Source organism: Haliotis cracherodii, unplaced genomic scaffold (genome assembly GCF_022045235.1).
Source record: "Haliotis cracherodii isolate W230 unplaced genomic scaffold, xgHalCrac1.p SCAF_3, whole genome shotgun sequence".
Lineage (NCBI taxonomy): Eukaryota > Metazoa > Mollusca > Gastropoda > Lepetellida > Haliotidae > Haliotis > Haliotis cracherodii.
Window position 1 is genome coordinate 18,935,979 of NW_027266286.1, and position 24,746 is coordinate 18,960,724.

At 45.2% G+C, this 24,746-nt stretch overlaps 1 protein-coding gene across 2 annotated transcripts; it reads right to left on the reverse strand.

Annotated features, from left to right (window-relative positions):
- Positions 1–916: 916 nt before the first annotated feature.
- LOC139474630 (mucin-2-like) lies at positions 917–24,472 on the reverse strand. 2 transcript variants are annotated; one of them, XM_071257713.1, is made up of 5 exons: positions 23,995–24,472; positions 14,994–15,097; positions 6,539–6,711; positions 4,603–4,681; positions 917–4,052 (listed from the first exon to the last, which is right to left on the reverse strand). In XM_071257713.1, the coding sequence occupies exons 2-5, from the start codon at positions 15,029–15,031 to the stop codon at positions 3,146–3,148; spliced, it is 1,197 nt and encodes a 398-aa protein (XP_071113814.1). In that variant the 5' UTR covers positions 15,032–15,097; positions 23,995–24,472; the 3' UTR covers positions 917–3,145. The 2 variants fall into 2 exon arrangements, with proteins under 2 accessions (XP_071113814.1, XP_071113815.1); XM_071257714.1 differs by lacking the exon at positions 14,994–15,097 and having other exon boundaries at positions 23,995–24,470.
- Between the last annotated feature and the right edge of the window lie 274 nt (positions 24,473–24,746).

Sequence of the window (24,746 nt, forward strand, 5' to 3'; positions counted from 1 at the left end):
AGGGCGTAAAGGTGTATTCCCAGTGATACGTTGTCATAGGGCGTAAAGGGGTATTCCCAGTGATACGTTGTCATAGGGCGTAAAGGGGTATTCCCAGTGATACGTTGTCATAGGGCGTAAAGGGGTATTCCCAGTGATACGTTGTCATAGGGCGTAAAGGGGTATTCCCAGTGATACGTTGTCATAGGGCGTAAAGGGGTATTCCCAGTGATACACTGTCATAGGGCGTAAAGGGGTATTCTCGGTGATGCACTTTCACAGGGCGTAAAGGGTTATGCTTGGCGATGCACTGTCACGGGGCCTAGAGCAGTATCCCCAGCGATGCCCTGTCACGGCGTGTAAAAGGGTATTCTCGGCGATGCACTGTCACGGGGCCTAGAGCAGTATCCCCAGCGATGCCCTGTCACGGCGTGTAAAAGGGTATTCTCGGCGATGCACTGTCACGGGGCCTAGAGCAGTATCCCCAGCGATGCCCTGTCACGGCGTGTAAAAGGGTATTCTCGGCGATGCACTGTCACGGGGCCTAGAGCAGTATCCCCAGCGATGCCCTGTCACGGCGTGTAAAAGGGTATTCTCGGCGATGCACTGTCACGGGGCCTAGAGCAGTATCCCCAGCGATGCCCTGTCACGGCGTGTAAAAGGGTATTCTCGGCGATGCACTGTCACGGGGCCTAGAGCAGTATCCCCAGCGATGCCCTGTCACGGCGTGTAAAAGGGTATCCTCGCCGATGCACTGTTCACGGGGCGTAGAGAGGTATCCTCGCCGATGCACTGTCACAGGGTTGTAAAAGGGTATTCTCGGCGATGCACTGTCGTGGGGTGATGGAGAGACATCCTCAGCCTCAACTGAGGTCGTGATTGGCTCACACACTGAACCAACTTGACATAACAACTAAAACACTAAATGTGTGTCTGAAAATATTTTATTTGTATGGATTTATATCAATCTGAGTTTTGCCGTAGAAATATATATTTTTAAAACAAAGACAGGTGGTTCACTGCGAGATGGTAGAATGAGATTTACAGTGTCATATTGTAGACATGTGGTTCACTGCGAGATGGTAGAATGAGATTTACAGTGTCGTATTGTAGACATGTGGTTCACTGCGAGATGGTAGAATGAGATTTACAGTGTCATATTGTAGTCAGGTGGTTCACAGTCCCAAATTGGTAGAAGTAGCTTGTTTGTTGTTTAACCCCACATTCAGCAATATTCCAGCTATAGGACGGTGGCCTGTACATAATCGAGTCTGAACCAGTCAATCCAGTGATCGACCCACATTGTCGGGGTACGATGAAACACAAACCAAGTCAGCGAGCCTGAGTGAGTGAGTGAGTGAGTTTGGTTTTACGCCGCTTTTAGCAATATTCCAGCAATATCAGGGCGGGGGACACCAGAAATGGGCTTCACACATTGTACCCATGTCGGGAATCGAACCCTGGTCTTCGGTGTGACGAGCGAACGCTTTAACCACTAGGCTACCCGACCGCCCCTCAGCGAGCCTGACCACCCGACCCAATTGGTTGCCTCTTGTAACCAGAATAAGCTGGGATTGCAGAGGCAGAAATGCATAGCACGGATTGATTAGGATACAGGGAAAACTCGATATCACTCGCTAGAAACCCATACGCCTACTCGTCAACCACGGACCGCCTCCGTGGTCTAGTGGTAGAGCGTCCGCCCGGAGAGCGGAAGGTGCGGGGTTCGATCCCCGACCGCGTCATACCATAAGACGTTAAAAGATGGTACTTGTTGTTACCCTGTCTGGCGCTCGGCATTAAGGGGCTAAAACAAGGACTGGTCGGCTCGGAGTCAGTATACTGTGTCTGAGTGGGGTATTCATGTTAAACTGCGGCATGGTATCTCAGTGAGCTAGCACTATAAATCGGCATCAGTCCAGACTAGTACAAGCACGTCGCTATATAAGTGCAATAATCTTGGCCGCGACCTTAAACCCCATTTCACCTCACCTCACTCGTCAACCACACGTGGTATATATCCAGTTCATTACCTAGCAATGCCCCACATATTGTACGATGCTTCATGTACGAACTAGACCCAGATCGCGTTCTGCTGATCACAAGAGGTTAGTCACGTGACTAGATAAGAAACATATTTGAGACTGCACCTGTGCGGATGACATTCACCCTAACCACTGTGCAACAAGGATCGGGTTACTCGTATTATAGTGGACGGTAACACTCCCTTGATATATGCAGCCTTACTTCAAGTGAGTTAATATCAACATGCAATATAGAACTTTGTGAGCGATGAATGAGCCCACCCCCACCCCCGTCATGACAATCACAGTTAAATATGTATTCATTAAATCGTGTCGGGATTTGTACAATGGTATCTGTCTAAGAATGATGTTAAGTGTGGTTATGTTCTCCGATTATTGTGTGCTGCTGGTGATACTACCCCACCGGATCTTGGCTGAGTCACGTGTCCGTAAAACCACATCCTGCCAGGTTCCGCTCCCGCTCCACAGTGTCAGACCGAGCTGACTGATATCCATTTCCATTGGAGCGACATTTAGTAGAATATATCCATTAGAATATAAACTGTAGTATAAACACTGAGATTTTGATCACACTCACCCCACCTCGGGTGCATTTGTATACGGCAGGTAATTTGTTTAAGGGTTGTAGTACTTCAGAGGTTTGCATCTCGGTATCCCAACACTGACCTCCCACTTGTTACAGCACTGACCTCCGTCTTGTCACAGTTCTGACCGACCATTTGTCACAGCACTGACCTCCCACTTGTTACAGCACTGACCTCCCCTTTGTCACAGCACTGACCTCCCCTTTGTCACAGCTTTGACCTCCTACTTGTCACAGCTCCGACCTCCGTCTTGTCACAGCTCTGACCTCCCATTTGTCACAGCACTGATCTCCAACTTGTCACATCATTGACCTCCGAATTGTCACAGCAGTGATTTCCCACGTGTCACATCACTGACCTTCCACTTGTAACAGCACTGACCTCCATCTTGTCACAGCACTGACCTCCCCTCACATCCCTGACCGGTTTGTCACAGCATTGTCGAGTGAACGTCTTTGAAAAAAGGGTATCTGACCCCTAATCAAAATGATCACTCAATTGAAAGACACTGATTACATTTCACAGCGTTACGTTCATTTAATAATCTATCTTCCCTTTTAATTTCAAAGCATGCTTAAGTTCCACCATGTCCGGTCTACCACTTACTCCCGTTTTTTTGGAATACTCTTTCACATTGACATAGTCACCACCCTCATCTTGAGACGACTGTTTGTGCTTCACTTTAGGTGTGACCTTTGGCGTGACCCGTTTTGTCGTCTGTTCTGTCTTTCCTTTTGTCGTCTGCTCTGTCCTTCCTTTTGTCGTCTGTCCAGTCTTTACTTTTGTCTTTGGTACCTTAGGGAGAGATCGAGGAGAGGCGCGTGTCATGTCCTCGGCAGACAGATTTGCATATTTTGGAAGCGTGTTTGTGTTACGCGTGACAACACCGTTACCAGCTGGAGTTGTCACACCTTTAGGGAGATTCTCGTAGTCCTCTTGAGCTTCATCCTCCTCCTCGTTCACTTTGGGATATTTGGCCGGCGTTGCAGTCGTTGCGCCGGAGTTGGGAACGTTCACGTACCCTTTTGACCCCCCGCACACCGCAGGTTTGGGATGATGAACACCTGGGTCTGCGTACTCGGCTGTTAGCTGACTCGAGGGGACGGGTTGTTGTCCCTGCATCACAGGGACGCCCATAGGTATATACAAATCATCTGACTGGGGCTTCCAACTATGAGGCTGTAGGTAGTCCTCCACACCGTCCCCGTCCTCGCCTTGACCAACTGTATTCTCGTACAACTCTTCGGAGTGTCCCTGGGGATTGGGTTCATGCACGACTTGGGGCGGAAGAGGGGCTATGGGCAGGGATTCCGCGGACGGGCTCTCGTGTTGGACGAGATAGGTTGTTGAAGACGATACTTCGGATTCAGTGATTACTGGCGGGTAGGGGTCGGGCAATTCCCGTGGGGAGTCTTGCTTCCCCGCCTTGCGACGACAACGGCACCTGAAGGCAAATCAACACATTTGCATCATTAGTAAGTGAGCAGGTGAGTGAGTTGAGAGAGTGGTTTATAGCCGCTTTGAGATATTTCAGTTATATCAGATGAGATGAGACCTATCAAATATAAAGAATATTTTACACTTAACACTTCTTTGTTATGTACAGGCCTATGGGTCGTTCCATTATTCATCTGAGGTAAAAGTATTATGCATGGCTGAGCACTCAACCAGAAAAGTTGTTGTTTAAAGTATCTAACAACTGACTGTCAAACAGTCATGTTAAGACCTTCACATCAACTTTGGTCAAGGGTCCTCATAAAGTGCAGATCCCGTCACTGCTTAAGGACACGCCTTTAACCGACGAATTGTGTCACCTTTGACCTCATGGACTTACATTAGTTGTGACAGTTAAGTAATCGTCATCAACGATTTTTCATCAGCTTTTATTTTGCCAGATTCTTGTTCTTCAAATTAAGGTCGGATTATGCCTTTAAAGTTCACTGTAATGGTGAATACATGTCGTTCGTTTCAAAGAGACGTTATAAGGCACTTACCACATCACCAGCACAACGATCGCGAAGATAACTACTACTGCTGCTGCAATTCCCACACCGATATACATCCCTAGCTCATCTGAAGAAGAATTAACATAAGTATATCTGTAACGATCGTTCAACATGAATGTATCGGTAACGATCGTTCAACATAAGTATATCTGTAACGATCTTTCAACAAAAGTATATCTGTAACAATCTTTCAACATAAGTATATCGGTTACGATCGTTCAACATAAGTGTGTCTGTAACGAACGTTCAACATGAGTGTGTCTCTAACGTTCTTTCAACATGAGTATATCTGTAACGATCTTTCAACATGAGTATATCTGAAACGATCGTTCAACATAAGTATATATGTAACGATCGTTCAACATGAGTATATATGTAACGATCTTTCAACATAAGTATATCTGTAACGATCGTTCAACATAAGTATGTCGGCAACGATCTTTTAACAAAAGTATATCGGTAACGATCTTTCAACATAAGTATATCGGTAAAGATCATTCAACATAAGTATATCTGTAACGAACGTTCGACCTAAGTGTGTCTGTAACGATCTTTCATCATAAGTATATATATAACGATCGTTCAACATAAGCATATCTGTAACGATCTTTCAACATAGGTATATATGTAACGATCTTTCAACATAAGTATATCTGTAACGATCTTTCAACATAAGTATATCGGTTACGATCATTCAACATAAGTATATCTGTAACGACCGTTCAACATAAGTATGTCTGTAACGATCTTTCAACATAAGTATATCGGTTACGATCATTCAACATAAGTATATCTGTAACGAACGTTCAACATAAGTGTGTCTGTAACGACCGTTCAACATAAGTATATCTGTAACGATCGCTCAACATAAGTGTGTCTGTAACAATCTTTCAACATCAGTATATATGTAACGATCGATCAACATAAGTATATCTGTAACGATCGTTCAACATAAGTATATCTGTAAAGATCTTTCAACATCAGTATATCGGTTACGATCATTCAACATAAGTATATCTGTAACGACCGTTCAACATAAGTATGTCTGTAACCATCTTTCAACATAAGTATATCGGTTACGATCATTCAACATAAGTATATCTGTAACGACCGTTCAACATAAGTATGTCTGTAACGATCTTTCAACATAAGTATATCGGCTACGATCATTCAACATAAGTATATCTGTAACGAACGTTCAACATAAGTGTGTCTGTAACGACCGTTCAACATAAGTATATCTGTAACGATCGTTCAACATAAGTGTGTCTGTAACAATCTTTCAACATCAGTATATATGTAACGATCGTTCAACATAAGTATATCTGTAACGATCGTTCAACATAAGTATATCTGTAAAGATCTTTCAACATAAGTATATCGGTTACGATCATTCAACATAAGTATATCTGTAACGACCGTTCAACATAAGTATGTCTGTAACGATCTTTCAACATAAGTATATCGGTTACGATCATTCAACATAAGTATATCTGTAACGAACGTTCAACATAAGTGTGTCTGTAACGACCGTTCAACATAAGTATATCTGTAACGATCGTTCAACATAAGTGTGTCTGTAACAATCTTTCAACATCAGTATATATGTTACGATCGTTCAACATAAGTATATCTGTAACGATCGTTCAACATGAGTATATATGTAACGATCGTTCAACATAAGTGTTATGCGTGGTCCACCAGTGTTACAGGTGGTATGTGTGGTCCACCAGTGTTACACGTGTTATGTGTGGTCCACCAGTGTTACATGTATTAAGTATTGGGTGTGGCTCCACCACTGTAATGCGTATTAGGTATGGGTCCACCATTGTTATACGTATTGGGTGTGGCTCCACCAGTGTGATACGTACTGCGTCTGGTTCCACCAGTTTAATACGCACTATCGTACACCTTTATAACCTACCTTTTGAATTTGAAGGAGAGACGGGTGTTGATTGTGTTGTTGCTTCTGTTGTAGTTGTTGTTATTGCTGTTGTTGTTGCTGTTGTTGTTGTTGTTGTTGTTGTTGTTGTTGTTGTTGTTGTGGTGGTGGTTGTGGTTGTTGGTGTTTGTGAAGAACTCATTGAAGTCGCCATTCTATAGTAAAAAAGAAATAAATACAAAGTAATATGAAAGGGCGAGAGAGAGAGAGAGTGTGTGTGTGTGTGGGGGGGGGGGGGGGAGTCAAGGAGAGTAAGGAGAGAGAGTCAGGAGACGAGGAGCAGAGCGAGACAGGGAAACAGAGGAGAGAGAGAAAGGGAGCGGGATGAAATAGAGTTAAGGGTAGTGAGCAGAGAGATAGGCAGACAGCGGGGAGAGAGACAGGGAGTGGGAGGAGAGAGTAAAGGGGTTGGAGGAGAGAGAGAGAGAAAGAGAGAGAGAGAGAGAGAGACAGGGAGCGGGAGGAGAGATATTCAAGGGGAGTGAGCAGAGAGAGACAGGGAGACAGAGGAGAGAGAGACAGGGAGGGGAGGAGAGAGAGTCAAGGGGTGTGTGCACAGAGAGACAGAGGAGAGAGAGACAGGGAGTGGGAGGAGAGAGTAAAGGGGTGGGAGTAGAGAGAGACAGGGAGCGGGGTGAGAGAGAGTCAAGGGGGGTGTGCATAGAGAGACAGGGAGACAGAGGAGAGAGAGAGACAATGAGTGGGAGGAGAGAGAGTCAAGGGAAGTGTACATAGAGAGATAGGGAGACAGAGGTGAGAGAGACAGGGAGCGGGATGAGAGAGAGTCAAGGGGAGTGTGCATAGAGAGACAGGGAGACAGAGGAGAGAGAGACAATGAGTGGGAGGAGAGAGAGTCAAGGGAAGTGTACATAGAGAGATAGGGAGACAGAGGTGAGAGAGACAGGGAGCGGGATGAGAGAGAGTCAAGGGGAGTGTGCATAGAGAGACAGGGAGACAGAGGAGAGAGAGACAATGAGTGGGAGGAGAGAGAGTCAAGGGAAGTGTACATAGAGAGATAGGGAGACAGAGGAGAGAGAGACAGGGAGCGGGATGAGAGAGAGTCAAGGGGAGTGTGCATAGAGAGACAGGGAGACAGAGGAGAGAGAGACAATGAGTGGGAGGAGAGAGAGTCAAGGGAAGTGTACATAGAGAGATAGGGAGACAGAGGTGAGAGAGACAGGGAGCGGGATGAGAGAGAGTCAAGGGGAGTGTGCATAGAGAGACAGGGAGACAGAGGAGAGAGAGACAATGAGTGGGAGGAGAGAGAGTCAAGGGAAGTGTACATAGAGAGATAGGGAGACAGAGGTGAGAGAGACAGGGAGCGGGATGAGAGAGAGTCAAGGGGAGTGAGCAGAGATATAGGGAGACAGCAGGGAGAGAGACAGGGAGTGGGAGGAGAGAGTAAAGGGGAGAGAGAGAGAGAGAGAGAGAGAGAGAGAGAGAGAGAGAGAGAGAGAGAGAGAGGTGAGATATTCAAGGGGAGTGAGCAGAGAGAGACAGGGAGACAGAGGAGAGAGAGACAGGTAGTGGGAGGAGAGTCAAGGGGAGTGTGCACAGAGAGACAGGGAGACATAGGAGAGAGGGAGACAGGGAGTGGGAGGAGAGAGAGTCAAGGGGAGGGAGGAGAGAACATCAGGGAGAGTGTGGGGGGGGGGGGGGGGGGGGGGGAGACTCGAGAGGAGGAGAGAGATATAGAGAGGGAGGAGATATAGTGCATGTAGATAATTCAACACACGATATACGTAAAAGTCGCGCCGTCATATAGCTGGAACAGTGCTGAGTGCGGCGTTAAAACAACAAACAAAGTCGCCACACATAATTCGTCACATGGCAAGTATCAACATACCCGTGTATCATTCAACAATTACTACATGATCCTAGCATCAAGCATTTATCATTCCCCATGCGACCAGCATCACACTGCATGTATATAATTCAACATGCGCCTAACATCACATCCCATGTAATTAGTGAATGTTGACTGTAATGTATTCGATGTAACACGGATTCACCAGAACCCATTGGCCAGACGTTACAGTTTACCACATAGATCCCAGTGCGCTGATTGTACTGCGTATATCTTATGCAGACTAAGTTTTCCTCCTTGTATTGTGTGCACACATCAACATACACTGGCTTGTTCCTGATTCAGATTCAACAACACATCTGAATTCCAGCATGAATAGGTCGCCTAACACATTCTAAGTCAACAGAGATAGCACAGCTCCAGCTCGGCGCAGAAACACAATATCATTCTTAAATACTGGCTCGCGGTAAAACTACAAACACGATCACGATTTCCGTGTAGCGCCTGCCAGGTCATATCAACACCAACAGTGTTGGCGTTCTACCTGAGTGAAGTGTTGTCCTTCTACCTGAGTGTAGTGTTGTCTTTCTACCTGTGTGTAGTGTTGTCCTTCTACCTGAGTGTAGTGTTGTCCTTCTACCTGTGTGGAGTGTTATCCTTCTACCCGAGTGTAGTGTTGTCCTTCTACCTGAGTGTAGTGTTGTCCTTCTACCTGAGTGGAGTGTTATCCTTCTACCTGAGTGTAGTGTTGTCCTTCTACCCGAGTGGAGTGTTGTCCTTCTACCTGAGTGTAGTGTTCTCCTTCTACCCGAGTGGAGTGTTATCCTTCTACCTGTGTGTAGTGTTATCCTTCTACCTGAGTGTAGTGTTGTCCTTCTACCTGTGTGGAGTGTTATCCTTCTACCTGAGTGGAGTGTTGTCCTTCTACTTGAGTGTAGTGTTGTCCTTCTACCTGAGTGGAGTGTTGTCCTTCTACCTGAGTGTAGTGTTGTCCTTCTACTTGAGTGTAGTGTTGTCCTTCTACCTGAGTGGAGTGTTGTCCTTCTACCTGTGTGTAGTGTTGTCCTTCTACCTGAGTATAGTGTTATCCTTCTACCTGAGTATAGTGCTGTCCTTCTACCTTAGTATAGTGTTGTCCTTCTACCTGAGTGTAGTGTTGTCCTTCTACTTGTGTGTAGTGTTGTCCTTCTACCTGAGTGGAGTGTTATCCTTCTACCTGAGTGTTGTGTTGTCCTTCTACCTGAGTGTGTAGTGTTGTCCTTCTACCTGAGTGTAGTGTTGTCCTTCTACCTGAGTGTAGTGTTGTCCTTCTACCTGAGTATAGTGTTGTCCTTCTACCTGAGTGGAGTGTTATCCTTCTACCTGAGTGTAGTGTTGTCCTTCTACCTGAGTGTTGTGTTATCCTTCCACCTGTGTGTAGTGTTGTCCTTTTACCTGAGTGAAGTGTTGTCCTTCTACCTGAGTGGAGTGTTATCCTTCTACCTGTGTGTAGTGTTGTCCTTCTACCTGTGTGTAGTGTTGTCCTTCTACCTGAGTGGAGTGCTATCCTTCTACCTGAGTGTTGTGTTGTCCTTCTACCTGAGTGGAGTGTTATCCTTCTACCTGAGTCTAGTGTTGTCCTTCTACCTGAGTGGAGTGTTATCCTTCTACCTGTGTGTAGTGTTTTCCTTCTACCTGAGTGTAGTGTTGTCCTTCTACCTGAGTGTAGTGTTATCCTTCTACCTGAGTGTTGTGTTGTCCTTCTACCTGAGTGTTCTGTTGTCCTTCTACCTGAGTGTAGTGTTGTCCTTCTACCTGTGTGTAGTGTTGTCCTTCTACCTGAGTAGAGTGTTGTCCTTCTACCTGAGTTGAATGTTATCCTTCTACCTGAGTGTAGTGTTGTCCTTCTACCTGAGTGTAGTGTTGTCCTTCTACCTGAGTGGAATGTTATTCTTCTACCTGTGTGTAGTGTTGTCCTTCTACCTGTGTGCAGTGTTGTCCTTCTACCTTTGTGTGTAGTGTTGTCCTTCTACCTGAGTATAGTGTTGTCCTTCTACCTGAGTGGAATGTTATCCTTCTACCTGAGTGTAGTGTTGTCCTTCTACCTGAGCGTTGTGTTGTCCTTCTACCTGAGTGTAGTGTTCTCCTTCTACCTGAGTAGAGTGTTGTCCTTCTACCTGTGTGTAGTGTTGTCCTTCTACCTGAGTATAGTGTTGTCCTTCTACCTGAGTTGAATGTTATCCTTCTACCTGAGTGTAGTGTTGTCCTTCTACCTGAGTGTAGTGTTGTCCTTCTACCTGAGTGGAATGTTATTCTTCTACCTGTGTGTAGTGTTGTCCTTCTACCTGTGTGCAGTGTTGTCCTTCTACCTTTGTGTGTAGTGTTGTCCTTCTACCTGAGTATAGTGTTGTCCTTCTACCTGAGTGGAATGTTATCCTTCTACCTGAGTGTAGTGTTGTCCTTCTACCTGAGTGTAGTGTTGTCCTTCTACCTGAGTGTAGTGTTGTCCTTCTACCTGAGTGGAATGTTATCCTTCTACCTGAGTGTAGCGTTGTCCTTCTACCTGAGTGTAGTGTTGTCCTTCTACCTGAGTGTAGTGTTGTCCTTCTACTTGTGTGTAGTGTTGTCTTTCTACCTGAGTGTAGTGTTATCCTTCTACCTGAGTGTTGTGTTGTCCTTCTACCAGAGTGTAGTGTTGTCCTTCTACCTGAGTGTAGTGTTGCTCTTCTACCTGTGTGTAGTGTTGTCCTTCTACCTGAGTGTAGTGTTGTCCTTCTACCTGTGTGTAGTGTTATCCTTCTACCTGAGTGTAGTGTTGTCCTTCTACCTGAGTGTAGTGCTGCTCTTCTACCTGAGTGTAGTGTTGTCCTTCTACCTGAGTGGAGTGTTATCCTTCTACCTGAGTGTAGTGTTGTCCTTCTACCTGTGTGTAGTGTTGTCCTTCTACCTGTGTGTAGTGTTGTCCTTCTACCTGAGTGGAGTGTTGTCCTTCTACCTGAGTGGAGTGTTGTCCTTCTACCTGAGCGTTGTGTTGTCCTTCTACCTGAGTGTAGTGTTCTCCTTCTACCTGAGTGGAGTGTTATCCTTCTACCTGTGCGTAGTGTTGTCCTTCTACCTGAGTGTAGTGTTGCTCTTCTACCTGAGTGTAGTGTTGTCCTTCTACCCGAGTGTAGTGTTGTCCTTCTACCTGAGTGTAGTGTTGTCCTTCTACCTGAGTGTAGTGTTGTCCTTCTACCTGTGTGTAGTGTTGTCCTTCTACCTGAGTATAGTGTTGTCCTTCTACCTGAGTGGAATGTTATCCTTCTACCTGAGTGTAGTGTTATCCTTCTACCTGAGTGTAGTGTTGTCCTTCTACCTGTGTGTAGTGTTGTCCTTCTACCTGAGTGTTGTGTTGTCCTTCTACCTGAGTGTTGTGTTATCCTTCTACCTGTGTGTAGTGTTGTCCTTCTACCTGAGTGTAGTGTTGTCCTTCTACCTTTGTGTGTAGTGTTGTCCTTCTACCTGAGTATAGTGTTGTCCTTCTACCTGAGTGGAATGTTATCCTTCTACCTGAGTGTAGTGTTGTCCTTCTACCTGAGCGTTGTGTTGTCCTTCTACCTGAGTGTAGTGTTCTCCTTCTACCTGAGTAGAGTGTTGTCCTTCTACCTGTGTGTAGTGTTGTCCTTCTACCTGAGTAGAGTGTTGTCCTTCTACCTGAGTTGAATGTTATCCTTCTACCTGAGTGTAGTGTTGTCCTTCTACCTGAGTGTAGTGTTGTCCTTCTACCTGAGTGGAATGTTATTCTTCTACCTGTGTGTAGTGTTGTCCTTCTACCTGTGTGCAGTGTTGTCCTTCTACCTTTGTGTGTAGTGTTGTCCTTCTACCTGAGTATAGTGTTGTCCTTCTACCTGAGTGGAATGTTATCCTTCTACCTGTGTGTAGTGTTGTCCTTCTACCTGAGTGTAGTGTTGTCCTTCTACCTGAGTGTAGTGTTGTCCTTCTACCTGAGTGGAATGTTATCCTTCTACCTGAGTGTAGCGTTGTCCTTCTACCTGAGTGTAGTGTTGTCCTTCTACCTGAGTGTAGTGTTGTCCTTCTACTTGTGTGTAGTGTTGTCTTTCTACCTGAGTGTAGTGTTATCCTTCTACCTGAGTGTTGTGTTGTCCTTCTACCAGAGTGTAGTGTTGTCCTTCTACCTGAGTGTAGTGTTGCTCTTCTACCTGTGTGTAGTGTTGTCCTTCTACCTGAGTGTAGTGTTGTCCTTCTACCTGTGTGTAGTGTTATCCTTCTACCTGAGTGTAGTGTTGTCCTTCTACCTGAGTGTAGTGCTGCTCTTCTACCTGAGTGTAGTGTTGTCCTTCTACCTGAGTGGAGTGTTATCCTTCTACCTGAGTGTAGTGTTGTCCTTCTACCTGTGTGTAGTGTTGTCCTTCTACCTGTGTGTAGTGTTGTCCTTCTACCTGAGTGGAGTGTTGTCCTTCTACCTGAGTGGAGTGTTGTCCTTCTACCTGAGCGTTGTGTTGTCCTTCTACCTGAGTGTAGTGTTCTCCTTCTACCTGAGTGGAGTGTTATCCTTCTACCTGTGCGTAGTGTTGTCCTTCTACCTGAGTGTAGTGTTGCTCTTCTACCTGAGTGTAGTGTTGTCCTTCTACCCGAGTGTAGTGTTGTCCTTCTACCTGAGTGTAGTGTTGTCCTTCTACCTGAGTGTAGTGTTGTCCTTCTACCTGTGTGTAGTGTTGTCCTTCTACCTGAGTATAGTGTTGTCCTTCTACCTGAGTGGAATGTTATCCTTCTACCTGAGTGTAGTGTTATCCTTCTACCTGAGTGTAGTGTTGTCCTTCTACCTGTGTGTAGTGTTGTCCTTCTACCTGAGTGTTGTGTTGTCCTTCTACCTGAGTGTTGTGTTATCCTTCTACCTGTGTGTAGTGTTGTCCTTCTACCTGAGTGTAGTGTTGTCCTTCTACCTGAGTGTGTAGTGTTGTCCTTCTACCTGAGTGTAGTGTTATCCTTCTACCTGATTGTGTAGTGTTGTCCTTCTACCTGAGTGTGTAGTGTTGTCCTTCTACCTGAGTGGAGTGTTATCCTTCTACCTGAGTGTGTAGTGTTGTCCTTCTACCTGAGTGTGTAGTGTTATCCTTCTACCTGAGTGTAGTGTTGTCCTTCTACCTGAGTGTAGTGTTGTCCTTCTACCTGTGTGTAGTGTTGTCCTTCTACCTGAGTGAAGTGTTGTCCTTCTACCTGAATGAAGTGTTGTCCTTCTACCTGAGTGTGTAGTGTTATCCTTCTACCTGATTGTGTAGTGTTGTCCTTCTACCTGAGTGTGTAGTGTTGTCCTTCTACCTGTGTGTGTAGTGTTATCCTTCTACCTGAGTGTGTAGTGTTGTCCTTCTACCTGAGTGTGTAGTGTTGTCGTTCTACCTGAGTGTGTAGTGTTGTCCTTCTACCTGAGTGTGTAGTGTTATCCTTCTACCTGAGTGTGTAGTGTTGTCCTTCTACCTGAGTGTAGTGTTTCCCTTCTACCTGAGTGAAGTGTTGTCCTTCTACCTGTGTGTAGTGTTATCCTTCTACCTGAGTGTGTAGTGTTATCCTTCTACCTGATTGTGTAGTGTTGTCCTTCTACCTGAGTGTGTAGTGTTGTCCTTCTACCTGAGTGTGTAGTGTTATCCTTCTACCTGAGTGTGTAGTGTTGTCCTTCTACCTGAGTGTGTAGTGTTGTCCTTCTACCTGTGTGTAGTGTTGTCCTTCTACCTGAGTGAAGTGTTGTCCTTCTACCTGAGTGTAGTGTTTCCCTTCTACCTGAGTGAAGTGTTGTCCTTCTACCTGTGTGTAGTGTTATCCTTCTACCTGAGTGTAGTGTTGTCCTTCTACCTGAGTGTAGTGTTATCCTTCTACCTGAGTGTTGTGTTGTCCTTCTACCTGAGTGTTGTGTTGTCCTTCTACCTGAGTGTAGTGTTGTCCTTCTACCTGAGTGTAGTGTTGTCCTTCTACCTGAGTGCAGTGTTGTCCTTCTACCTGTGTGTAGTGTTCTTCTTCTACCTGAGTGTAGTGTTGTCCTTCTACCTGAGTGTTGTGTTGTCATTCTACCTGAATATGTAGTGTTGTTCTACAACCTCCCGACTGAGTGAGTGAGCGATTGAGTGAGTTGGTGGCTGGGTAAGTGAGTGAGTGAGTGAGTGAGTGAGTGAGTGAGTGAGTGAGTGAGTGAGCTTTTATCAGTTTTGCAGCCATATCACATATTACACCCGTGTTGAGAATCGAACCCCAGCGCACCAGGCAGGTATGCGAGATATACAGTACCGTCAGTCCAGGAAGATGCCGAATCACACCACTTCCCCATCAGCAGCCACGTTGAAGTGTAACCATATAACATCGGTTAAGTGATTGTGTGAAATTCGGGAAAACAAATAAGCTGCCACTTTAACATGCGCGTATCATTGAACCATAACGAAAATAGATGTTATCTTTCAGTCACACGCCCTAGCTTAATGATTATTGAGTATATATCCGTCAAAACAATAGCTGACCACTTGTGATGAACCCATCCCCCTCGGCTGAATAAATTTCTTTAATTAATTTCTGATAATACACACACATCATAAGGATCGTCGCTTCCGTCCCTTTGAAATGACATGAACAATAGCATAGTTATGAAGGAAATCACCACGAACTCACTGAAACAGCCTTGTTAGGATCGTGACGGGTAGAAGCATGTCAAATGTGTGACCCGGTCCAGTGACGAAGCGGCAACCAGGATGTTCAATACAAGCTGCTACTTCCTAGATGAAATGTGTTCATTAATGCTGGTACATACAGACTGCTATCTCATTGTCACTATCTTATTCTTTCATGTTATCTAAGGGCGGTCGGGTAGCCTAGTGGTTAAAGCGTTCGCTCGTCCCGACATGGGTACAATGCGTGAAGCCCATTTCTGGTGTCCCCCGCCGTGATATTGCTGGAGGGGGCACGGGTGGCCCAGTCGTCTAAGGCGCCGCGATTCGCTGTGAAGAGTTGCGTCCCTTGGGCACACCAGAAACCTATGATTGTGGGTTCGAATCCCGGTTCGCTCCGATTATGTTTCTAGGTTTGTCAGCACCATACCCGTGCTCGTGGGTTTCACCGAAGTGGTAAACGTCTGAGACCTGCATCACTTCGGGCTTTTTCTCCCATATTAAGCTGACACGCCGCGATATGACTGGAATACTGTTAAAAGCGGCGTTAAATCCAACTCACTCACTGATATTGCTAAAAGCGGCGTAAAACCAATCTCACTCACTCTCTCACCTACCTATCTAGCAGTTTATACCGTACAACCCTCTTCTATTCCTACTGGTATTGTCATAGCGACTGATTTACGACTATCACTGTCTGAAGTACATTTGACTCCAAAGGCTAATTACCCTGTAGCCATGACATGTATATGTCTCCATAACTTAATTGTCTGTATTTATAAGACACTAATCCCCGTTGTTAACCCTCACCAACATTTCATTGTATTTTGACTGTCAGTCAGCCTGGACTACCATATCATTTCCCTTTAACTACTGCTTTTTATAGTATGGCATTTATTGCCCCCTGAACTTTGTCGGTTAATCACTCCCATATGTCCAATGTCCAAAGCAACGTCATTGTCTCTTGGTCTGTCCATTGTTGTTCATTATATATGTGTTACCATTACATGGTGTTAGTCAAGCTTGGTATTCCGAGTGCTGGTGTAGGAACGACTTCGAGCAGGATGTGCTGCTCGTTGGAAACGTCCTGAGGTGAGCTGGAGCTCCGCTCACCTCATGTATGCCTGAGCTGGAAGGTCCGCTCATTGCTGTGTTTGTGTTGTCAGAGCAGGTATTCCGCTCATTTTGCAATTGCTGTCTATTGTTTACATGTTGTGCATAAAGCGTTCCGGGACAGTGATGTCGATTTTGTTCTTAATTCCCCCCAAGAGCTAATTCCCCGTCAACATGCTCGTTGCCAGTATAATAACTTGACCTATTGACACTGTTGATAATACACTTGTCGTACCTAAAATATATATAAAGTATATCAAATGGTCGGTGCTCTTTTTGGAGGAAATGTGTGCGTGAAAGCTAGGTTCGTCACTACAAGAAGATGTGGTGGCCGTTTTGAAATGACATTGTATTATAAGTGTTGTTGCCAGGACCAGTTTGTTGTGTAGCAACTTGGGAGGAGAAGACTTGCAGGTTCTGCATGTGACCGAGGTGACCAATAAGACCTGACACTCAGCACGGGATGGAAAGACTGGGTGATCAGGATTCCAAAGAAATTGCAAACCCAACTACTCTTTCGCTGATGAAATGGATGGTGACGCAGGATGTATGTGGGTGCGGGATAGTTGTGAGCGATGATGGTTGTAGATTGTTGAAGATGCGGTTGGGTGGTGATGGTTGTAGACAGTTGCTAGACGTGAGACTGTTGATAGTGTGCGGAATGAGTGTGTATGGTGAGGGTCGATGATGTCGGTGCTACTGTGCAGCATTTCCTGCATCAATGTGAGCTACTGTGAAGCATTTCCTGCATCAATGTGTGCTACTGTGAAGCATTTCCTGCATCAATGTGTGCTACTGTGAAGCATTTCCTGCATCAATGTGTGCTACTGTGAAGCATTTCCTGCATCAATGTGTGCTACTGTGCAGCATTTCCTACATCAATGTGTGCTACTGTGAAGCATTTCCTGCATCAATGTGTGCTACAGTGTAGTTTGTCCTGCACCAATGTGTGCTACTGTGAAGCATTTCCTGCATCAATGTGTGCTACAGAGTAGTTTGTCCTGCATCAATGTGTGCTACAGTGTAGTTTGTCCTGCATCACTATGTGCTACTGTGAAGCATTTCCTGCATCAATGTGTGCTACTGTGAAGCATTTCCTGCATCAATGTGTGCTACAGAGTAGTTTGTCCTGCATCAATGTGTGCTACAGCGTAGTTTGTCCTGCACCAATGTGTGCTACTGTGAAGCATTTCCTGCATCAATGTGTGCTACAGTGTAGTTTGTCCTGCACCAATGTGTGCTTCAGCGTAGTTTGTCCTGCATCACTATGTGCTACTGTGAAGCATTTCCTGCATCAATGTGTGCTACTGTGAAGCATTTCCTGCATCAATGTGTGCTACTGTGAAGCATTTCCTGCATCAATGTGTGCTACTGTGAAGCATTTCCTGCATCAATGTGTGCTACTGTGCAGCATTTCCTACATCAATGTGTGCTACTGTGAAGCATTTCCTGCATCAATGTGTGCTACAGTGTAGTTTGTCCTGCACCAATGTGTGCTACTGTGAAGCATTTCCTGCATCAATGTGTGCTACAGAGTAGTTTGTCCTGCATCAATGTGTGCTACAGTGTAGTTTGTCCTGCATCACTATGTGCTACTGTGAAGCATTTCCTGCATCAATGTGTGCTACTGTGAAGCATTTCCTGCATCAATGTGTGCTACAGAGTAGTTTGTCCTGCATCAATGTGTGCTACAGTGTAGTTTGTCCTGCACCAATGTGTGCTACTGTGAAGCATTTCCTGCATCAATGTGTGCTACAGAGTAGTTTGTCCTGCATCAATGTGTGCTACAGAGTAGTTTGTCCTGCATCAATGTGTGCTTCAGCGTAGTTTGTCCTGCATCACTATGTGCTACTGTGAAGCATTTCCTGCATCAATGTGTGCTACAGTGTAGTTTGTCCTGCACCAATGTGTGCTACTGTGCAGCATTTCCTGCACCAATGTGTGCTACTGTGAAGCATTTCCTGCATCAATGTGTGCTTCAGCGTAGTTTGTCCTGCACCACTGTGTGCTACTGTGAAGCATTTCCTGCATCAATGTGTGCTTCACTGTAGTTTGTCCTGCATCACTATGTGCTACTGTGAAGCATTTCCTGCATCAATGTGTGCTTCAGCGTAGTTTGTCCTGCATCACTATGTGCTACTGTGAAGCATTTCCTGCATCAATGTGTGCTACAGTGTAGTTTGTCCTGCACCAATGTGTGCTACTGTGAAGCATTTCCTGCATCAATGTGTGCTTCAGCGTAGTTTGTCCTGCATCACTATGTGCTACTGTGAAGCATTTCCTGCATCAATGTGTGCTTCACTGTAGTTTGTCCTGCATCACTATGTGCTACTGTGAAGCATTTCCTGCATCAATGTGTGCTTCAGTGCAGTTTGTCCTGCACCAATGTGTGCTACTGTGAAGCATTTCCTACATCAATGTGTGCTTCAGTGTAATTTCTCCTGCATCAATGTGTGCCACTGTGAAGCATTTCTTGCATCAATGTATGTTTCAGTGTAGTTTGTCCTGCAGCAATGTGTGCTTCAATGTAGTTTGTCCTGCACCAATGTGTGCTACTGTGAAGCATTTCCTGCAGCAATGTGTGTTACAATGGAGTATTTCCTGCATCAATGTGTGCTTCAATGTAGTTTGTCCTGCACCAATGTTTTGCTACTGTGAAGCATTTCCTACATCAATGTGTGCTTCAATGTAGATTGTCCTGCACCAATGTGTGCCACTGTGAAGCATTTCCTGCATCAATGTGTGCTTCAATGTAGTTTGTCCTGCACCAGTGTGTGCTACTGTCAAGCATTTCTTGCATCAATGTGTGCTTCAGTGTAGTTTGTCCTGCACCAGTGTGTGCTACTGTGAAGCATTTCTTGCATCAATGTGTGCTTCAGTGTAGTTTGTCCTGAATCAATGTGTGCTTCAATGTAGTTTGTCCTGCACCAATGTGTGCTACTGTGAAGCATTTCCTACATCAATGTGTGTTACAATGCAGTATTTCCTACATCAATGTGTGCTTCAGTGTAGTTTGTCCTGAATCAATGTGTGCTTCAATGTAGTTTGTCCTGCACCAATGTGTGCTACTGTGAAGCATTTCCTACATCAATGTGTGTTACAATGCAGTATTTCCTACATCAATGTGTGCTTCAATGTAGATTGTCCTACACCAATGTGTGCCACTGTGAAGCATTTCCTGCATCAATGTGTGCTTCAGTGTAGTTTGTCCTGAATCAATGTGTGCTTCAATGTAGTTTGTCCTGCACCAATGTGTGCTACTGTGAAGCATTTCCTACATCAATGTGTGTTACAATGCAGTATTTCCTACATCAATGTGTGCTTCAGTGTAGTTTGTCCTGCATCAATGGGGGGTACTGTGAAGAAAATCCTACATCAATGTGTGTTACAATGCAGTATTTCCTACATCAATGTGTGCTTCAGTGTAGTTTGTCCTGCAGCAATGTGTGCTACTGTGAAGCATTTCCCACATCAATGTGTGTTACTGTGAGGCATTTCCTACATCAATGTGTGCTTCAGTGTAGTTTGTCCTGCACCAGTGTTTGCTACTGTGCAGTATTTCCTGCATCAATCTGTGTTACTGTGCAGTATTTCCTGACTCAATGTGTGCTAGTGTGCAGTATTTCCTGAATCAATGTGTGTTACTGTGCAGTATGTCCTGAATCAATGTGTGTTACTGTGCAGTATGTCCTGAATCAATGTGTGTTACTGTGCAGTATGTCCTGAATCAATGTGTGCTACTGTGCAGTATTTCCTGAATCAGTGTGTGTTACTGTGCAGTATTTCCTGACTCAATGTGTGCTAGTGTGCATTATTTCCTGAATCAATGTGTGTTACTGTGCAGTATTTACTGAATCAATGTGTGTCACTATGCATTATTTCCTGACTCAATGTGTGTCACTGTGCATTATTTACTGAATCAATGTGTGTTACTGTGCAGTTTCTCCTGAATCAATGTATGTTACTCTGCAGTATTTACTGACTCTATGTGTGCTACTGTGCAGTATTTACTGAATCAATGTTGTTACTGAGAAGTATTTCCTGACTCAATGTGTGTCACTGTGCAGTATGTCCTGACTCAATGTCTGTCACTGTGCAGTATGTCCTGACTCAATGTGTGTCACTGTGAAGTATGTCCTGACTCAATGTGTGCTACTGTGCAGTATTTCCTGAATCAATGTGTGGTAGTGTGCAGTATTTACTGTCTCAGTGTGTGCTACTGTGCAGTATCCTGACTCAATGTGTGTTATTGCGCATTATTTCCTGACTCAATGTGTGTTACTGTGCAGTATTTCCGGAATCAATGTGTGCTACTGTGCAGTATTCCCTGACTCAATGTGTGTTACTGTGCAGTATTTCCTGAATCAATGTGTGCTACTGTGCAGTATTTCCTGAATCAATGTATGTTACTCTGCAGTATTCCCTGACTCAATGTGTGTTACTGTGCAGTATTTCCTGAATCAATGTGTGCTACTGTGCAGTATTTCCTGAATCAGTGTATGTTACTCTGCAGTATTCCCTGACTCAATGTATGTTACTGTGCAGTATTTCCTGAATCAATGTGTGCTACTGTGCAGTATGTCCTGAATCAATGTATGTTACTCTGCAGTATTCCCTGACTCAATGTGTGTTACTGTGCAATATTTCCTGCATCAATGTGTGTCACTGTGCAGTATTTCCTGCATCAATGTGTGTCACTGTGCAGTATTCCCTGACTCAATGTGTGTCACTGTGCAGTATTTCCTGAAACAATGTGTGTTACAATGCAGTTTTTTTCTGAATCAGTGTGTGTCACTGTGCAATATTTCCTGAATCAATGTGGGCTACTGTGCAGTATTTCCTGAATCAATGTGTGTTACTGTGCAGTTTCTCCTGAATCAATGTATGTTACTCTGCAGCATTTACTGACTCTATGTGTGCTACTGTGCAGTATTTACTGAATCAATGTTGTTACTGAGAAGTATTTCCTGACTCAATGTGTGTCACTGTGCAGTATGTCCTGACTCAATGTCTGTCACTGTGCAGTATGTCCTGACTCAATGTGTGTCACTGTGCAGTATGTCCTGACTCAATGTGTGCTACTGTGCAGTATTTCCTGAATCAATGTGTGGTAGTGTGCAGTATTTACTGTCTCAGTGTGTGCTACTGTGCAGTATCCTGACTCAATGTGTGTTATTGCGCATTATTTCCTGACTCAATGTGTGTTACTGTGCAGTATTTCCGGAATCAATGTGTGCTACTGTGCAGTATTCCCTGACTCAATGTGTGTTACTGTGCAGTATTTCCTGAATCAATGTGTGCTACTGTGCAGTATTTCCTGAATCAATGTATGTTACTCTGCAGTATTCCCTGACTCAATGTGTGTTACTGTGCAGTATTTCCTGAATCAATGTATGTTACTCTGCAGTATTCCCTGACTCAATGTGTGTTACTGTGCAGTATTTCCTGAATCAATGTGTGCTACTGTGCAGTATTTCCTGACTCAGTGTATGTTACTCTGCAATATTCCCTGACTCAATGTATGTTACTGTGCAGTATTTCCTTAATCAATGTGTGCTACTGTGCAGTATGTCCTGAATCAATGTATGTTACTCTGCAGTATTCCCTGACTCAATGTGTGTTACTGTGCAATATTTCCTGCATCAATGTGTGTCACTGTGCAGTATTTCCTGCATCAATGTGTGTCACTGTGCAGTATTCCCAGACTCAATGTGTGTTACTGTGCAGTATTCCCTGACTCAATGTGTGTTACTGTGCAGTATTCCCTGACTCAATGTGTGTCACTGTGCAGTATTTCCTGAAACAATGTGTGTTACTGTGCAGTATTTCCTGAATCAATGTGGGCTACTGTGCAGTATTCCCTGACTCAATGTGTGTCACTGTGCAGTATTTCCTGAAACAATGTGTGTTACTGTGCAATATTTCCTGAATCAATGTGGGCTACTGTGCAGTATTTCCTGAAACAACGTGTGTTACTGTGCAGTTTTTCCTGAATCAGTGTGTGCTACTGTGCAATATTCCTGCATCAGTGTATTTTCCTGATATATTTTGTCCCTCGTGTTTTGAAAGAAAAGAACATCATTACATATTGTTTTGTAATATACACATCGTATCTTGTTTCTTGTTGAAAAACATATATTCTGTAACATTGTATGTTGTAATAAACACTGTACGACAGAATTTCGACACCCATTTTCCTGTGTGTGTTTCTAAACGCATACTGTATCAGCAAATAGTGTATTTTAATCTGAATTGTGCAGCTGATGTGTTTATTCCAGCCATGTAAATAGGACTGTATCATTTGAAAGGTTTATTGACATGGCGGTGTGTCATACTACTTTACGATACATACATAATGTTCCCATTATGTCACACGAAAGAGGTGAAGAACATAGCTAGGGTCTATATATAGGTCCACACTTGCTGCTTATCGGTGTTTATCTGTACTTCAACTCAGTTAAGTAAAATCAGTGATGGAAATCAATCTTAATGTTATTCTTGTAGAATTAATTGTGTAGACAACTAGACAGCGCCGTGTGGTGTGGGTCGAGTTCAGCCATGACCAGGGTCGGTAAGGGTCGTGATCAGGGTCGGTGTGGGTCGTGATCAACCATAACCAGGGTCGGTGTGGGTCGTGATCAACCATAACCAGGGTCGGTGTGGGTCGCGATCAGCCATGACCAGGGTCGGTGTGGGTCGTGATCAGCCATGATCAAGGTCGGTTCGGGTCGTGATCAGCCATGACCAGGATCAGTGTGGGTCGTGATCAGCCATGACCAGGATCAGTGTAGGTCGTGATCAGCCATGACCAGGGTCGGTGTGGGTCGCGATCAGCCATGACCAGGATCAGTGTAGGTCGTGATCAGCCATGACCAGGGTCGGTTCGGGTCGTGATCAGCCATGACCAGGGTCGGTGTAGGTCGTGATCAGCCATGACCAGGGTCGGTGAGGGTCGTGATCAGCCATGACCAGGATCAGTGTCGGTCGTGATCAGCCATGACCAGGATCAGTGTGGGTCGAGATCAGCCATGACCAGGATCAGTGTGGGTCGTGATCAGCCATGACCAGGGTCGGTGAGGGTCGTAATCAGCCATGACCAGGGTCGGTGAGGGTCGTAATCAGCCATGATCAGGGTTGGTGTGGGTCGTGATCAGCCATGACCAGGGTCGGTTCGGGTCGAGATCAGCCATGACCAGGGTCGGTGTAGGTCGTGATCAGCCATGACCAGGGTCGGTGTAGGTCGTGATCAGCCATGACCAGGATCAGTGTGGGTCGTGATCAGCCATGACCAGGGTCGGTGAGGGTCGTGATCAGCCATGACCAGGGTCGGTGTGGGTCGTGATCATCCATAACCAGGGTCAGTGTAGGTCGTGATCAGCCATGACCAGGGTCGGTGAGGGTCGAGATCAGCCATGACCAGGGTCGGTGAGGATCGTGATCAGCCATGACCAGGGTCGGTGTGGGTCGTGATCATCCATGACTAGGGTCGGTGTGGGTTATGATCAGCCATGACCAGGGTCGGTGTGGGTTATGATCAGCCATGACCAGGGTCGGTGTGGGTCGTGATCATCCATGACTAGGGTCGGTGAGGGTCGACATCAGCCATGGCCAGGGTCGGTGAGGGTCGAGATCGGCCATGGGCAGGGTTTGGTGAGGGTCGAGATCAGCCATGACCAGGGTCGGTGAGGGTCGTGATCAGCCATGGCCAGGGTCGGTGTGGGTCGAGATCAGCCATGGCCAGGGTCGGTGAGGGGCATTCAATCGGATAATGGAGGAAGCGGGTGTGTGGCTCATTGGATAACTAGGTCACAGTGTACAACATGAACTACAGTAACATACAACCTTAAACAAGTACACGTTCATACACGTTCGTGTCAGGAAGATGTCCTCACCTGTTAGAGTTTGGTATCCACTGTCCCAGGATGAAGGTACAAACCTCCTACATCAATTGATCTTCCCTCTTGATACGATCTGTCTGGATACCACCTGTCTCCTGTACCTGGTAGGGGGTTGCTATACTCGTGTATGACCGATGTCAACAGTTATCTACATGTTTGAAGTGTGTCACACACTAGTAAAGTGGGGAACCAGCTAACACACAACTCTCCCCCATACTCATGACGCGTCTCGTCTCACAAACCCGGCTTCCATGGTCGTGTCAGTGAGTGTCCGTGGACCGGGAAGTAGAATGTATGCACAAGTAGAGTGTCGCTGGGCGGGGCGGGTCGCCCACTACTCACTGGTTCGTCAGTTGGTACTGTACACGAATAATGCGAGAACCTACAGCGACTTCCGGACAGATAAGGGTAGGAGTCCAAATATATCCGTCGTCTGTTTAGTCGCCGATTGTTCAACATTGACAAAACATTGTGTCACTCTGTATATGATATATGGTATCCTGATATATATATATATATATATATATATATATATATATATATATATATATATATATATAGGATATACGCGTCACGAACGATATTACATAATAACAGTTGATAACTTGAGGACTACGTGACTTGTCACACGTTTGATATCATTATCATCATAAAACATGGTGTAACTATTTCGGGAGTTTATAAACTTTTATGACTCTCCTCATTACCTAGACCATCATATCCGACGGAGTATAGATGTCTGGTTC

Excerpts from the sequence above, each read along its gene's own strand:
- LOC139474630 (XM_071257713.1), bottom strand. The coding sequence starts at position 15,031 with ATGCTTCTACCCGTCACGATCCTAACAAGGCTGTTTCA. Across the intron at positions 4,682-6,538 it reads CTCTCCTTCAAATTCAAAAG|ATGAGCTAGGGATGTATATC; the intron begins GTAGGTTATAAA and ends ATTCTTCTTCAG. Across the intron at positions 4,053-4,602 it reads ATCGTTGTGCTGGTGATGTG|GTGCCGTTGTCGTCGCAAGG; the intron begins GTAAGTGCCTTA and ends ATTTGCCTTCAG.